Source organism: Antennarius striatus, chromosome 21 (genome assembly GCF_040054535.1).
Source record: "Antennarius striatus isolate MH-2024 chromosome 21, ASM4005453v1, whole genome shotgun sequence".
Classification (NCBI taxonomy): domain Eukaryota; kingdom Metazoa; phylum Chordata; class Actinopteri; order Lophiiformes; family Antennariidae; genus Antennarius; species Antennarius striatus.
This window is the reverse complement of record NC_090796.1, coordinates 8,248,236-8,264,487: the sequence shown is the minus strand read 5'-3', so window position 1 is coordinate 8,264,487 and position 16,252 is coordinate 8,248,236. Positions and strand designations below refer to the sequence as shown.

At 39.1% G+C, this 16,252-nt stretch overlaps 4 protein-coding genes across 6 annotated transcripts; 2 read left to right on the top strand and 2 right to left on the bottom strand.

Moving 5' to 3' along the window:
- The first annotated feature begins 1,019 nt into the window (after positions 1–1,019).
- Positions 1,020–9,557, top strand: LOC137588159 (uncharacterized protein C7orf50 homolog). Of its 2 annotated transcripts, none has more exons than XM_068305036.1 (6): positions 1,020–1,100; positions 1,586–1,737; positions 1,852–1,971; positions 8,467–8,678; positions 8,923–9,004; positions 9,378–9,557. In XM_068305036.1, exons 2-6 carry the CDS (start codon positions 1,600–1,602, stop codon positions 9,555–9,557), a joined length of 732 nt encoding a protein of 243 aa, XP_068161137.1. In that variant the 5' UTR covers positions 1,020–1,100; positions 1,586–1,599. The 2 variants fall into 2 exon arrangements, with proteins under 2 accessions (XP_068161137.1, XP_068161136.1); XM_068305035.1 differs by having other exon boundaries at positions 8,440–8,678.
- On the bottom strand, positions 1,911–8,244 carry LOC137588156 (G-protein coupled estrogen receptor 1-like). 2 transcript variants are annotated; one of them, XM_068305032.1, is made up of 3 exons: positions 7,581–8,244; positions 3,922–7,063; positions 1,911–3,349 (listed from the first exon to the last, which is right to left on the bottom strand). In XM_068305032.1, exon 3 carries the CDS (start codon positions 3,253–3,255, stop codon positions 2,041–2,043), a length of 1,215 nt encoding a protein of 404 aa, XP_068161133.1. In that variant the 5' UTR covers positions 3,256–3,349; positions 3,922–7,063; positions 7,581–8,244; the 3' UTR covers positions 1,911–2,040. The 2 variants fall into 2 exon arrangements, with proteins under 2 accessions (XP_068161133.1, XP_068161134.1); XM_068305033.1 differs by lacking the exon at positions 1,911–3,349 and having other exon boundaries at positions 4,085–7,063; positions 7,581–7,760.
- A 167-nt stretch (positions 9,558–9,724) lies between the features above and the next one.
- gnptg (N-acetylglucosamine-1-phosphate transferase subunit gamma) lies at positions 9,725–12,816 on the bottom strand. Its single transcript, XM_068305034.1, has 11 exons — positions 12,726–12,816; positions 12,584–12,638; positions 12,439–12,506; positions 12,215–12,269; positions 11,975–12,058; positions 11,808–11,901; positions 11,471–11,585; positions 11,301–11,383; positions 11,022–11,150; positions 10,849–10,930; positions 9,725–10,751 (listed from the first exon to the last, which is right to left on the bottom strand). The coding sequence occupies exons 1-11, from the start codon at positions 12,778–12,780 to the stop codon at positions 10,684–10,686; spliced, it is 888 nt and encodes a 295-aa protein (XP_068161135.1). The 5' UTR covers positions 12,781–12,816; the 3' UTR covers positions 9,725–10,683.
- Positions 12,817–12,870: 54 nt separating this feature from the next.
- tsr3 (TSR3 ribosome maturation factor) lies at positions 12,871–16,113 on the top strand. The gene is made up of 6 exons (XM_068305664.1): positions 12,871–13,303; positions 13,659–13,869; positions 14,255–14,448; positions 14,555–14,722; positions 15,295–15,349; positions 15,709–16,113. Exons 1-6 carry the CDS (start codon positions 13,183–13,185, stop codon positions 15,863–15,865), a joined length of 906 nt encoding a protein of 301 aa, XP_068161765.1. The 5' UTR covers positions 12,871–13,182; the 3' UTR covers positions 15,866–16,113.
- Positions 16,114–16,252: the final 139 nt, after the last annotated feature.

Below are 16,252 nucleotides of genomic sequence, written 5' to 3'. Positions count from 1 at the left end.
AGGTTCTATGACTGGCTTTACTGGTGGAAAACTTGATGGGCATACTTTTCACTTCTTTGTCTGCATCTGACATGTTGGCAAACCCCGAAGGGCTCATGGCGAAGAGCCGCACAGTTTTTAGTCTGCTGACAAAGACATCAGTCAAATAATGGTTATGAATGGCTAAGCCTACAATAACTTTCCATTTTTCAATTACTTAATTACGTATATTTAGACAATTATGAGGCCATCTGTAGATAAATCCTGCAGCTACTCCATGAACATGATTTTACAGTGACTGACCAGCACCATCTACAATACATATTCACAAAACAGCTAAGCTTTCTTGAGTAAATAATCTTAACATAAACGACATTGCTTTACCTTCAAATTTGATTACTATGTCTGTATTTTGGAGAACGGGGTTTAGCACTAAACAATTTTTAACTCTTTATCCAGTGGAAGGAAAGCATAATTATAGAGCCAACGTTGTTTCTATGAGAATGATTTTGATGCTCACCTCACTGACGAAATGCCGTCATGAATTAATAGTCCTCGACAGACAATTTTCCCTGTCAGACCGACTATACCTCGTCTTAGTGTTACAGACATAGTAAACGACTGGTGATCGTAGAATCCACAACGAAAGGTTGAGGAACCGGAGCTCGTCTTCTCAAACACACGTCTTTTGGGGTCATGGAACACAATGTTGTGCAACCTTGAAGTACTTCCGGTGTCACCGTAGGGCGTTGTTTTGAACCACTAGAGGTCACTCTGATACCGCTCCACAGATTTGTATGACCACAGTCAATCTATTTAACCGAATTACTATATCTTCGGCATCATTTTGTCTTGATTTTTTTATTATAATACGAGATACTAAGTATTTTATTGTTTTATCTATATTACAACACGAATTACTTTTTCTGTATTAATGTCATTCATCAAATACGCTTTATTCTACTATGTCAATTCATTTTACGAGGGCCATTGAAGCAGCCACGGCCGTGCACCAATCACGCTTCTTCTAAACTACATCGCTTCCTGGTTGAGTTTCCACGCTTGATTTCGGTTCATGGTACTGTACTTTATAAATATATGCTGTACAGTGTAATAAAACAGTAAGTTGTTCAAATACGCCGTTGTGTTGTTTCCAGCGCACTTATGTTAAAACCCGTAGATAAATTGATTGATTGATTGATTATTCATAAACGTGTCACGTTGAGTTGTGAAAAGCTATAAGGATTTGTTCAGTGAGATGGAGCGCCGGGTTGTCAGTCCACGTGCTAAAATAAAATTAAGTTGTAAAGACATTTTTTGCATTATATAGGCTGACCGGAATTCCTATTTAGTATAACATGACGTTAGTATGTCTCTTTATTTATCAGTGTTTAATATAGCGAAAGAGAATCCCGACCGAATATCTTGTTATCGATCTACAGTATTTGCATAGAATACAACATGTTTTATGTCTGTGTGTTTGTGGAAGAAATACCCCATAAATAGTAGTACTCAAAAACTATATTTGCAAGAGTCTTTGGTCAAGTTCATATTTTTTTCTGATTGTTTATGTTTGTGTTAAATAATCATAAAATTTTGTTTGTAGGACTGAATTAAATTATGGCCAAAAGCAAGTCTTTGAAATCAGACACAATTCTATCAAAAAGGAAAAAGTCGACCTCAGTTTCCAATGAGGTTGATGTGGAACAAATGTTGGACACCAAAGTAAAAAAGAAAAGGAAAAAGATGCAAATTAAGGTAAGTAGTGTAGTCCCGTAAACCAATTCCAGTTCCAGATGACAAGGTCTAGAAATGGTATGAAATACAAATGTAATAGTAATAAAAATAATAATACATGTTTATTACATCCAGGAAGCCGCGGTGGTAAATCCTCTTATGACAGAGGCAACATATGATAAAAAACAGACAAAGGAAAAGAAACGTAAAAAGAAACAAATGGCAGAACAAAAACAGCTGTCACAGCAAATGGAGGTAAGAAAGTTTTGCATAATTTGTAATCATTGCATTTCTGTTGTCCAATATTAATCACAATTTTTACACTCAGAATACAGAAACTTTGTAATCTGTTGTAAGACCAATTGTGTGCTGTTGATATTTACTTGACGGGAGTGTAACAGTCTGTGGATGGACGTTATCGCTCATAATTGTGGATTGTCTTGGTCTGTTGCATGTTGGATGTGTGCACGTGTTTGCACGTGGTACGTAGACAGATTTTCTGGAGGCTGATCTGTGCAGCAGTGCCCGTTTGCTCTTCTGATGGAGAAAAAGCCTCAATTTATCCTGAAAGGTCTCACCGAGGAAACTGTAGATTAGTGGATTGAGGCAGCTGTTAGAAAAAGCTGCTAGCCTGACAGCATGGCCTGTCAGGGGGTAGTCCTGCCACAGTGTGCCGCCATCTGTGTCACCTCTTATGAGGTGAATACTGATGAACACATTCTCTGGGAGCCAGCAGAGGAAGAAGACTAACACAGCTGCTGATATCATCCGTAATGCTTTTTGTCTGTGAGGTCTCCGCTTAGGGCCGCCTCCCTCCCTCTGGCTCCGCCGGAGCACCTGTCCTATTCTCCAATAGCACAGACCCAAGATGCAGAAAGGCAGTAAGAACCCCAGCATCACCTCCAGCCACTGAATCTGGGTCACATTTGCAAAGCAGAAGTGGAGTTCTCCAGCATGTTGCCCTTGAGCTATTGCAAAAGGAAGCACTGTGAACAAAGATGAAAATATCCAGATAAGGCAGCAGCTGAGGCGCGCACGAGGCATACTGCGACCCATGAAGCCAGTCAGTGCGACAAACCGGTCAAAGCTCATCCAGGTTAGGAAGAAGACGCTGCTGTACATGTTTGCTTGTTGGAACAGGTTCATGAAGGTGCAGAGGCCGGCCATATCGTAGTATCCCTGTTTCAGGTTGAACACCTCAATCACAGAGTCAGCCACAAGGGTGAGGTCAGCTATGGCCAGGTTCACAAAATAGAGGTCAGGGGCTGACATGCGGCCCCTGTGGCCAAGGTTGACCACTAAGATGAGGATGTTCCCGATGAAGCCCACAGGGAAAAGTAAAATTGTGTAGAGGCTGGAAAGGATAAGGCTAATGATATAATGTTGATTTGTCTCTGAAGTCGCCTCCAGAAAGTCAGAGACAACCGCCAACCGTGTGTCATTTAGCTGAAGCGTCAAGTTATATTCAGAGATTACTCTGTACTTTGTCATGTCCAGTCCACTTTTATGTTGCTCTTGTGTTAAGTTGCCATTGTTCATACTTTTCCACAAGCTTTGAGCCCCTGTGGGTTCTGTGCTTCCATGTGTTTCCTCTTGTTTTCTTGGACGTACTATATTGCATTTGATGGCCACGCTGCTCAAGGGAGAAAGGAATGCAGTCAGTCATAAATTTGTTTGCAATCTCTTGAGTCTTAGTGTGAATGAGCACTCAGTCAGGGGAAATTCTGTCTACATTATCAAGGAATGACATTATATTTTAGATTCCTGCGGGTTTAAGGTTAATTACAGTGAAGCGAAGATCGAGAGAATGCTTTGAAGGGAAGATGCACCTTTAAGATTTATTATGAGGGTGCGTCATTTTCACAATGGGCCAGCCTGATCAAGGAAAGATATCATCACATCAGGATAAACGGCGATGCAGCCGTTTCAAATCTGATGGGGGACTTGTGTTTAATATTTATCTCATTTGTTCTCTCACATTTTCATTTGCCATTTTTCAACTGTCAACTATGAAAGCCATTCAAATTTGAAATGCTTTAAAAAAAACTTTCACCATTTTAATGCTATAGTTGCTTTGGAACAAGTGTGACTCAAATTAATGATAGGATTGACAGATCAAACATTACTCTTAGACACTAAAAGTCATGATATTTGGCATACATTCATTTCTGATTTCCAACTTTGACAAATATAATTTACACTTACCTTAAACTTTAGTTTAAGAGCTTTGCAATCCTTCTAATCCTCCCTGTCCTGTCTTTGGTGACTATGAATCAGGTGTCAGTAAATCTAGAGCTGTGTTGTGGTGCCACCCACCACTTAACAGCAAGAAAACACACAATGCAGGTGCAGACACACAACATACAGAGACAAGTAATGTATTTTTTTAATCAAACTGCAGTGAGGATTTCATCATAGCTCCAGTTCAGTGAATTGGCAATGCAGGAAGCAGTCACTTTGAACATTCATGTATTTTGGTACAGAATTATTTTATTCCATGAATAACTTAGCTAAATTTGGACATGCATTAAACCCAGTCATTGAAGTATGAACATGATTACGATTGTAGAATGTTCAAATATATAAATATGGGAGTCAGGGTACATTGTACAAAGACAGACTGCCAGTATATTTACACAAAACAAGATGAAGGGCAGGCAGGGATAATACTGTTTTCAGCTCTTTTGCATTTCAGTATTTTTCTTTTCTCATAAGAACACTCAGTAATTGTTTGGGGAAGGGGACACCAACTGATGTTTTGAAAGTGAAATTCTTTTCTGTTCTTACTTGATATACAACTTCAGTTGCTCGGCACTCCCAGGTTTCCAGTTTTCATATTGGGGGCTTCATAGTGCTCCAGACATCTTCATTGGGGCACAGGGTCCGGGCTGTAGAAAGGCCAGTTTAGTGTCTGAAGTCGTTGACCCTGAAGCCAAGCTGTCGTGCAGCAACAGAATGTGGCATCTTTGACTCGCTGCAATAAACACTTCTCTGAAGTGACGTCATCTGGTTGGCAGCAGTTGTTGTTCCATAACCTCCACTGTCAGCATTAATGCCACTGGCACTAACGGCTCTATACAGTACAATCACAGATGCTGGCTTTTGAACTTTGCTGCTAACATTTTGGATGGCCTTTTTCCTCTGTAGCACAGACAACATGACGCCCACGAGTTTCAAAAAGAGATTGTTCCTGATTCTCTGAATCTTTGGTTGGTATTATGAACTGTCGATGGTGAAGTCGATGGTGAAAGTTGAGACAATTTGTTCTTAAATTCTTTGGTCACTTAGATTTTCCCCACTTTTTCCCATGGATGACAAAAAGTTTGCAGGAAACCCTTTTCATACTCAAACATGACAGTATCACCTTCAGCTAACCTCTTTACCAGTTAAATGATCCAATCAGATGTTTTGAACATTCCACAAATTACCAGCATTTTGTCGCCCTTCTCCATTTTTTGAGACATGCTGTGGCATGTAGTTACTGTATATATATATGAAGAAAATATATTTCTCAAATTTTCACTTCTTTCAATTCAATAGCGTTTAAAGACGTATCACTGCTATGATTTTAAACTGTGAATGAGGTTTGGTTTTTCCACAAATGGCAGTGTTTTATGTAACCTGGCTCCTGTATTAATTTTCCCCCTGGTCCCTGGTTGTGTGCCACCTTGTCTGGGCACTGATGCAACATGTAATCCATTCAGTTCAGTGATTCCTTGTACTGGTATCCAACAGCTTCTTGGAATTGACTGGAGAGCACACAGGTTATCTTTCTTTTATTGATTCTTTTGGTTCTTTTACACCTTTAATATACTGAGTGGAGGAATATTGACACTTTTGGACCAAATTTAGAAACTGACTTTCTTCCTTGAGAAACATTTTCCTATGTGACATACTGGAAGTTGCAGCATTTATTCTACACCCTGTGCCTCGATGAACTGTTGGGCAAATCACGTTATGGAAAGTCTCTTCTTCCAAGCAGATATGTTGACGAGCTGATCCAAAACATACAAAATAGTCTTATTCATATTTTTTTCGAACAACTATATAAACATATCGTAATAATGAGTGGAGGAACATGAATACTGATACAGATACGCAGTAAAATACTTTCTTGTAAGATAAACAAACTTTCTGTGACTAGAGATACTAAAAATAAGAATTTCACATATGTAAAAACACATTCTGTCACTCGAGAATAAAATGAACAACAAAAGCACTAAAAATGTTGGAGTAGAATAGAATAAATCAGACATCCAAAGTCACTGAATGATTCAGCAAAGTTCTGCCGTGTTCTTTATGACTCGATGTCCTGCAGTGTGTCTGCATTCTCCACGTGGGGAGTTATAATGTTTCTGTTGGGCTTCGTGTGGCCTGATCTTTGACAGCAGTCCCTCATGTGCCTAAAAACTCTACAGAGACTGTCACGACTTGGTATGTGCAGGAGCAGCACAAGAAGCAGGCTCACGCTGCTCCCTGAGAACAGTACAAACTCAGCCACGCTCAGAAACGCGCGCTCGTGATGGCTCAGCCCCTCCTTTTCTAGATTTGCTCCTCTCAGCAGTGTCACGCTGTAGAAGAGATGACAGAAAAACATGACCAGTGAAACAGTCAGGAACATAGGTCTTTCCTCAAAGCCGGAGAGGAACCGTCCCTTAGAATTCCACTGGCGAACGCAACCACCTATCAGAAGTCCCAGTTGAAGGATGTAGGGAATCAAAAAAGCCAGGCACAACCTTGCAGCTGCATACGAAACCCCAGCACTAACTAGATCCATAAAACAAACACCTTCTTCCTGCAGACCGTTACGGGGTCCACGAAGCCCAGCCAGCAGCAGAGAAATCAGGACAGAAATCAGGATCACCAGAGGCCCACAGATCCAAGGCTTTCTCAGCAGGGCATGGGATGGGGGATCCAGAGTTAGGACATAGGTCATAAGCGCCAAGATCAACAGGCCACACAGAGAGACTGTGTTAATAGTGAAGGAGAGAGTAGCACAGCCCAAACCTGTGGTCTGCAGGTAGTTGGGTCTGTGCACCACGGCATGGAGAGAGAGGAGTAGCAGCAACAGCTGAAAGCCACAAAAGGCCCAGAGCAGGCAGTCCAACCAAGCTAGATGTCTTTGGGTTCTGTAGTTGCGGTAGAAACTGTATAGCAGGAAGCAGCCTGCGACGAAGCCCAGCCCAGCCAAGAAACTGTAGACATAGTTTGCTCTTGAGGTGATGTCATTGGCTGCAATTATGTCTAACTCAAAAGGAGACGAAGTGGAGCTCTCCATAATGGTGGAGTTGTCAAAAACTGGAGGTGTGGCGCTCCTCTCAGTGGGCGAGGTCAAGCTTAAATTAGACTGGAAATGAAAAGAGAAAACAACCAGTGATGAGGTCACATCCTCTTTAGCATCACCCTCTGCAGTTTCCCAACTGTTTCCTTCCGTTAATGGAAGAAGTGGAATCTACTGAACCTTTAGAAAATTCATTCAGGTACAAGCTTTTAGCATCTGGTGTCTGTAAATCAGGAAATCTTTAATCCTGTAGAAACTCTTTAGAGCCACGTTGTTTGAGTTAGACTTCCATCTTTATTAAAAACACTTAGCCTCTCATCCTGTGTAGGGTTTCCACAAGAACATACTGTTACACACATTTCCCTCCTCCATTCACTGATATGAGCTACAATTTTAATTGAACTGGAAGGTAGTATTTAGAACTCTTGTAAATAAAACAACAACAAAACCTAAATGAATGGATTTAACGACGTCTTTCTTTGTCAAATATTTCCTGCCTTCACATATCCTTGTTGACTATTCTGTCTGAAGAGCGTTCCCCAGTAAGCCTGCATTAATACAAGAAATGTACATCAACACTTACCATTTTGCGTTCATCACCTCCTTGTCTTCTCTTGATATCCTTCAACCGATGCCGCAGATCGACTTAAAGCTCTGGAGCCGACGCTCACTGTCTGGACATGGTGGCTCACAGTGAATGGATTCTGTACTTCTGTGTGCAACACACTGCCAGCATACTTGCAGAATGAGTTTGTGGCCATGTGATCAAAATCTTTTCCTCTCCTCCCTCCTTCCTTTTTTTTTTTTTTTTTTTTACATCGTGCAGACTGAGGTCCATTAAATCAAGCAGCATACAGAGTCCCTTGTTTAACTCCACTTGGAAGTGACACACAGTCATTAACTTGTGCAGTGGTTCCTGGCTGAAGCAGGGAACTGGTTTTAAATTGGCTCTCTCAAAAAGTTTTAGTATCAAATCTGTATCAAATCTGTGGTAGTTTTTGTTGTCCATCAAACTTAATGAGTTAAACTTTAGAGAACATGTATTGTGACTCAACATAATATACAGTGGTGAAATGAGGTTGCACAATTCGCAACAGAGTAAATGCGCATAATGCTGACCACATTAGTCTGTAGGTTCAGCAGATTTCCTTCATAGCCGTACTGCAACAGGAAGTGATTGGTGTCCAAAAATGCACATACTGTAGGTTTCAATCTTCATCATGCTGCAGAACCGCATCACATTTCCGTATCTCCAGAGAGCAAATGTCAAAGTAATGAGACACAAGCAAGATCAGCTAATGTAGAAAAATATAAAGGGGTGTAAAGTGGTCATTGTGTCCAGAGGCGAAACGATCTTCTCATCATTTAATCGCTGTCACTGTGAGCTGTTTAGAATGTTTGTTCAAGGTTTCACCAAGGAAAAATACTTTTTAAACCTGCAGGCCCTTGTTTTACTTTTGGTTGGACAGATTTCAGATGCACCCCATTGCCCAGAGAGGGCGGTTGGGGCAGAGGGAGAAGAGGAGTTGAGCCCAGAGGAGAGGCGGTGTCTCGAGAGGAAGATGAAGAAGATCTTGAAAAAAGAAGAGAAGAAGAGGCTTAAAGCAAAGGGAAAGTCTCTGGAGAAAACAGAAGCATCTGGACCAACTGCATCTCAGCATGCCTTAGACTATCTGATCTGGTAAGAGCTGCTCTAGGCATTCAAAAGGCAAAAATGTTTCCCTTCTTCATCTTATATACTTAGAAGGACACAATATATTGAACCTGTAAAGACATCTACTCAAATGCAGGCAGCTAATGCTTTCATCAAAAATAAATACTTTTAGGATTTTCAACCCTTCCTTTATAGTACCTGCTTTCACAGCATTTTACTGGAGAAATGTTGCTGTCCACACCCACAAACTCACTGCTGCTTTTATTCACAGCTGGGCCGAAAACCGCACAGAGTGGAAGTTTCAGAAGACCAGGCAGACGTGGTTACTGCAGCACATGTTTGACTCAGACAAGGTAAAATTAACCTGTGTGACTCTGTGATGATGGGGGATTTTGTGTAAGCAGTGGTTTAGAGCAAGGGAGTTGATCTCTTTTGCCCTCTTTGATTAGTTTCAATGACCGTCTCATCTCAGTTTAGAAAGAATGACATGTTTGTAAGTCTGTTTTTTAATAGCATGGCTTAACTTTTAAATGTTTATTTCTATAGTTTATCCAACTTCACTTCTTTTGTGCAAGTCTTGCAGTGTCACCCTTATGAACTGCCCAGAAGATAAAGTTACCCTTAGAACATAATCAATGTTTGCATCCAAACATGACAATTTTATTGGACATAGACAGTTATCATAAATGTGTAAGATAACTGGATTCAATGCTTTTTCATGCTCAGATTCCAGATGACAAGTTCTCAGTGCTCCTGCAATACCTGGAGGGGCTTCGTGGAGGAGCCATTGATACCACGGTGAAGAAGGCCTTAGTCCTAGTAGAAGAGTCCGGACAGGCTCCAGAGGACGGAGCTGTCCAGAAGAGGGCGCAAAGAGCCAGAGAAGTTATTCAGCTGCTCTCCTGAACTCATCATCAGGACTGGAGGAGCCCACGAAAGACTGGGTTTTTTTTATGACCAGTGGACTTGATCAGTGCTCTGGTCCCAAGCAATGACCAAAACATATTGTTGAAAGAGAAGTCGTTTTGTGATGTGATGAATACTGCTATGCTACAGACAGCTTTTGTTTTTTTTTAATGTAGTGTATGTAGGTCACCAGCTCCTTTTTCTGTCTTAGATAATGAAATTCTTATAAAATAGAAGTCAGCAAAAACTAAAATATGAAGTTGTGATTTCATAAGGTACAGTGCTACCAAGAGAACAGTAGCTGGTTTTAATTAGTTTTCTCCAACTCCACACAATAATTCTGATGAGTCTGTTCCACCACTCATGATATTGATCTTTTCGAAACTGCTGGAGTAAAAAGCCTCAGGAATGTTTGAGTTGAGTCATGTTTGAACTTGTCCAAGTCCCATAATGTCAAGTCACTGAGTTACTTTCTCATCCACTCAATGTATAAGATTAGTGAAAGCAGTTTGATCTTGTTTAATCAGTGCTTAGAATGCCAAAAGCAAGTTTGCTGCAGATATACAATTAGAGTAGCTGCCAGTTTGAGCTACAGGATCAGAGATAATATAGGCCTCCTGGACTATAAAACGTTTTTTTTACCACCATTTGGACAAACATTTTAGGGAAAAACCAGTCTTTATTTGCATAGTATAACTGATGGCATCATATGTAAATGATTGTCGAGTAACAGGCATGAAAATAACACCATAAGTCTCTTGGAATATTTTACTAAGTTCTTTAATACAATGCTTTGTCTTACTGGTAAACATTAATGCCCTGCTAAAACTGTTGTGGCTGAGTAACACATCAATGACAATTTTGTAAGCATATACTCAACTAAAAATGCTCAACAGAGATATAGTGTATATGTTTCACTGCATGACATTTTTTTACATTTACATTTATTCCAAATTTGAATGTAGCAATATGGCTCAGACATCTTTTTCCAGCAAAATCAGAAATCAGGGCTTTTCTGATGGAAGTTGTGGACAGACCCGCCAAAATTTCATTTTCCAAAATAATAGCTCAGAAAGCCTCAAATCCAAACAAATGGTGAAGTTGATCAGAAGATTTTCACTGTGGATTAAACAAGGCCATCGTCTCCTCTCAGGTGTTGATCTTGAATGGTCAAGCTGGCTGTACTTGGTAGTTCTATGACAAAGAGCAAGAATATTGCGCATAAAATTAAAGTCATGATAAGCTGTATAAACCTTCAATGAATGAAAGCTGTCCAGTTGTTTTCACTTACTTTGCATTAAATCAAAAGAAATATTGTGTTGAGTGAGGAGAACACGTAGTCTTTCAATCTCTTTTGTCTGTTTTTGTAAATCCTGCGTCGATAATATAAAATTATCACATCTGAAATAGCATTGTGCATTATTTTGAGACAATACTTGGAAGCAAAAATAAATATGCACACACCTCTGTACATTGTTGTAAAGATTTGGGTGTTTCTGTTTCAGCTGCATCCTCTGGCAGCCTAATCTTTACTTTTTGGCTCTTCAGGAGACCAGCATCTTCAAAAATATCCCTTAGAAGTTTGTTGTATCCCTACAGAAAACACTTTTAGTGAAAACCGCGATAAGACTTACCTTTAAAAATGGTTGCATTTCAAAATATAATTTGGCATATAATTTTAAATGCAAATGGAATGAAATAAACTGCTGTGCCATTTTATCCCTCAGCCAAAGTGATTTTTACCTGCTTCGTAATAAGATCTTCATATCTAGCCTGCTCAGCTTCATCCCATTCCCGCTGCAGTTTCTCACTTAATGTTGGGTATACTTAAGAGCATACAAATTATTAACAAAAAAACCCCAAACTTGACACTGACCGACCTTGTTGAATTGTAATATAAGGCTTTGTCTTACCTAAGAGAGAATGTGAATGGCAAACAAGTGGAGTCTCAAAGATGAGTGAGTACACACAAGTGCTGGGTTCTGAGACTTGAGCAAGCTTGTTGTTTGCACTGCAGACAAGATTAACCTATGGAATCAAGACAAGAAACAAGTCACGCACCAGAACTTCTGGTTTTCTTATTGCTGATTGAACTGCTGTAATGATTTTGAGTTGATAATATTTGAACTCGTCATTGACTCAAGTCTGTCATAAATTGTTTTATTTCCAGACACACAAAAATCGAAATCACCATAAGCTCCTAATTACTGTTGAATGATTAAAGGAATATTAAAACACTTAACATCCAACCTTCGTTTCCCTGTTTTTGGTTCCACAGGAATCCCCATTTCTCATCCACATGCCTGTGAAAGTATTGTTTTCCATTTCCCACTCCTGCCAGATTCTGTTAGGAGCAAACAACACCTGCTCTTAAAACCTGTTAGATAACTAAAAGTAATGCATGGTAACTATCTTACCCCAGTATCCCGCTGTAGGCGTTCCATCTAAATGACTGCTCATGTTGAGTCACATTGTGAAATGGACAGAATTCATATTTATATCTGCAAATTAACCACATACACAAACCCTGTGGGGTTATTTCCAGACACTCTGATGTAACGAATGAATTTAATGATCACTTTCAGAGAACAGGTTTCTGTAGAGAGCCAACGCAAACAGGAAGTTACACATCACGTGACATTGCTGTACACACTCACGTTGACTCTGTGTAACTGAAGCACCTCCCGGCAAGTCGATGAAGATGTTCAGGGCCTTCAGGAAGATATCAAGTTGATATAAGTAAATTCAGTGATTTGTGTCCCGAACAGAACACCTGTCAAGTTCCAGTTAACATCTACCAATTTAATATGTTCCTCCAGAACATTCGAATATAAAATTACATGAAATTTAATTTATATCTACTACTATTCAACTATTTTACCAGACACCGGTGAAGGATTCACTTTAGGTTGCAGTCTGGGTCCCTGAGCGAGAAAGGGATTGTTCAACCTAAATACAATACACAATGAAAACCTGTCAGAATGGGGCATATGATAACATTGCTCAGATGTTTTAGCCATACCTACCCAAAAGTGTTGGGCTCCTCGACTATCTTCATTTTACCAGCGAATCCATTGTTTACTGTGCATAAACAACAAGCTGAAGTCAGACTCAGCTAAATGAAAACTCACCATCACAATACAATCCGGAGCGAGCGTGCACACTTACTGTAAACACATAGGTAGAAAAACCACAGAATTATTTGTTTGCAAAAGCACGGCATCCCTGATGAATTCTACATGTACAGCACTTCCTGTTTTGTGACGCGCAACTGGCACGTCACGTGTCAAAAATAAACTCTGCGCCTGCGCGTCGTGAAGTTCATGCCTTGATATGCTCTTCACTTGATGAAGTAGTCAGTAACAAGTAAACTCTGTTTTACATGATATAAACTAACGTATGAGGTACCTTTTAGCTGTTATTTCTTGCTTTATGAGAATAGATTTGGGATTGCACTTTGTAAGATTTTTTACGAGGTAAATTTCTGAAGTCATGCTTCCGTCCATGGGATAGCTAATGCTAGCTAGCGAGCTTCGGAGGAAATCACGTAAACATACTGAATTCATAGTACGTAGTTTCAATGGAGGCTGTAGTGTTGGCTAACTAACTATCCACTAGTTGCAACATGGGACGAAAGAAACACGACAAATTTATGCGCCTTGAAAACAAGGGCAAAACCAAAAGGCATAAAATGAAGGGGAAAACGTTAGAAGCCTTTACAGAAGAAATGCATACTGCATTTGAAGGTAATGATGGAGACAAAGCTTACTGAAAAATATGTTTTGTGTGTTCAAATACATCACAAGCTATTAACTGCAAGACAAGTTTAAACACAAATATTTTTTCTGTTTAAATTGTTAAAATTTAAAAAAAAAGAAGATATATTTTGGTTGTCCTTGTTCCTCTGTTCTGATTTCAAACATAAAAACACTCAACTGTTCAATTGTGCCATTGTAACAAACAGGTAATTAATAATTTGTGTAAATCACTTTGAGAGAAAGGTGAAAAGCTATAATAAAAAGAAGGTGTAAGTACCCTGTGTATCAATAAGATTGTTGAAATGTCATTATAGGCACATTCTCCTCTCCTTGTGCTTTTCAGCGAGTCTTCACCTGGAAGAGGGAGCTGAGGGCCCTCAGGTGAAACTGCCATGCCCGCTTGCAATGTGGGAGTTGGGTCACTGTGATCCCAAACGCTGTACTGGCAGAAAGCTGGTACGAAAAGGGTTTGTGCACAACCTGCGCCTCAATCAGCGGTTTAATGGACTCATACTTAGTCCAATGGGCACAAAATATGTGACGCCATCAGACAGGTGTGTAGTTATTACCATACAATTGCATTGATGTTGTAAAATATTTATGCTAGTAACATATAATGTTTTAATAGACAAAATGTATGCTGCCAAATATAAAGTTTTACAAAGTGAATAATTTAATCTCAATTGTTTGCTTTTTGTCTAATTAGCACCAAATTTCATAATGTAATACAATACAATTACTGTGCTAATTTGATCATTTTTAAACTTGTTGGTACTGTGAACAAATCTTAATCATCTGTTTTTGTGACCTAGCAAACAAAGATAGTAAATTAATTACTAAAACTAATACTAAAGAACCCCCCCTCAAAAAATTATTACTGTGATGTGATGGTAAAATTATTTGTTAAAGAAAACTTTCTGTGTGATCATTTATGCACAGAGAGATTGTGGCTCAAAGTGGATTAGCCGTGATTGATTGCTCCTGGGCCAAACTGGAGGAGACTCCTTTCAATAAAATGGTCGGAAGTCATCCCAGGTTATTGCCATACCTCATAGCTGCAAACCCTGTCAACTATGGCAAGCCTTGCAAATTGTCTTGTGTTGAAGCTTTTGCCGCCACATTTTGCATTGTAGGTAAGGTTTAGCTGTAGTAAATCAGGAATTATGACTTATTCTTTAAATTATCATTTGTAACCCATCTTCAAAAAAGACACTGATATTACTCTAACGGATTTTGCAGGTTTTGAAGAACTGGCAATTCTCTTGTTGAAGAAATTCAAGTGGGGGACAGTGTTCCTGGATCTCAATAAAGTTCTGCTGGATCGCTATGCTGGTTGTCAGTCAGAGGACGAGCTGCTCTCTGTAGAGAAAGATTTTCTCACATCTAAACCAGAAGAGGAGGAGTTTGGTAAAAATTGGGAAGAAATTAACGGGTTCTGTATGTGTCCTACCATGCATATTTTTTTAGCAGAGGAGGCCATTTGGGTTGCAGCCACACATCTTTTATGTCCAGGCATGGTGTTGCTTTGGCTTCATGTATAATTCAAAACTCGAAAATAGATCATAGTTTTTCAATGTAATTAAAGGGTAGAGTCTCCAACAAAATGACAAAATTACAGGATGTTTTGGCAAACTTGTCTTAAATATATGAAGTTCATTGAATTTTGTAGTGGGTCCATCACTCACTTTGTTCAACGTGGGGAAACGTATACTGTATCCCTTTTTCACAATGCAATTTTAGGCCACAGATCATTAAAAGGAATGCCATTTTAAGTTATGTTATTTGACACACAGTCTTTGGCAGCTTTCTCCAAAATTTCATACACTTAATGTGAAAAGTTACCAGTCATCAAATGGAAGGGCATTTTACTTTGATTGGTTAATTTGTTTAATTTGTTCCTATTTGAATTATGTCAGAGTTTTGATCTATTGGTGAAACAATATTTCTCTTGTCTATAACTATATTTCTCTTTTTTATAGATCCATTTGATGTAAACTCTGGAGTAGAATGTGGGAATCTCAACAGGCGTCAATGGTAAGAAGTTTATAACTTTAATCACAGTGAGTTAATCTCGCGAATGCACTGATTGAATATGTGGTTTTGATAAAGATATAGATAAGTGATGATCAGTACTGATCCAGTAAATTATATTGCTGACAGTTGGCCTATTTCAGCCTTTCCTAGTATGTGTGTGAAGTTGTGTGTCAAAATTTGTGCTGTTTGTATGACTTTTGTATTTGCCACACAAGGTGATCTACCAAGAACTAAATTCCCAAATCTATTGAGCCATTATCTCTTGGAAGTTACTAAGAACTCTCAGAACATATGTTCTTTACCAGTTTGTAATTATGATTTGTAGCATAGTCAAATTTTAATTTAATTTCTATTTCTAGTGCACTTGTAGATCATGATTCCAGTGAAGATACCGATTCTTCAGAGGACAGCGAAGATGAGGCAGAAGATGGAAAAACAAAGAGTGACACAAGTCAAGAACAACACCATGATAAAGAGGAAGAATCAGAAGATCACTGTGATGAAGAGGAAGAATAAAAATAAAAGTGTAGCAGTAAAACATAACGCTTTAGATTCCTTTACTACAAGGACTGGAAAGCTTTTCTGTGGGCATGAAGTAAAGTCAGGGCTATTTGAGGCCATCCAGTTTTAAACTTGAAATCAAAACATACTTTCTAAATGTAATTGTGCTAATTAAACAAATGTTTTTTAAACACTTATTAATGGCTGCAGTGAAATGTTTGGTTTCGACAGTTCCCCTTTCATATATCTATCTATCTATCTACCTGCGATTAAAAAATAATTGTAAATAACGGACTCCTTGCCTGTGTAACTGGGGGGTCTTCAAGTGGTAAAAAATTCTTTTTTAAGAATGTAGATCAACTTCACGAGAAATCTAAAATAGTTTGTCATGTTTGCTGTGTT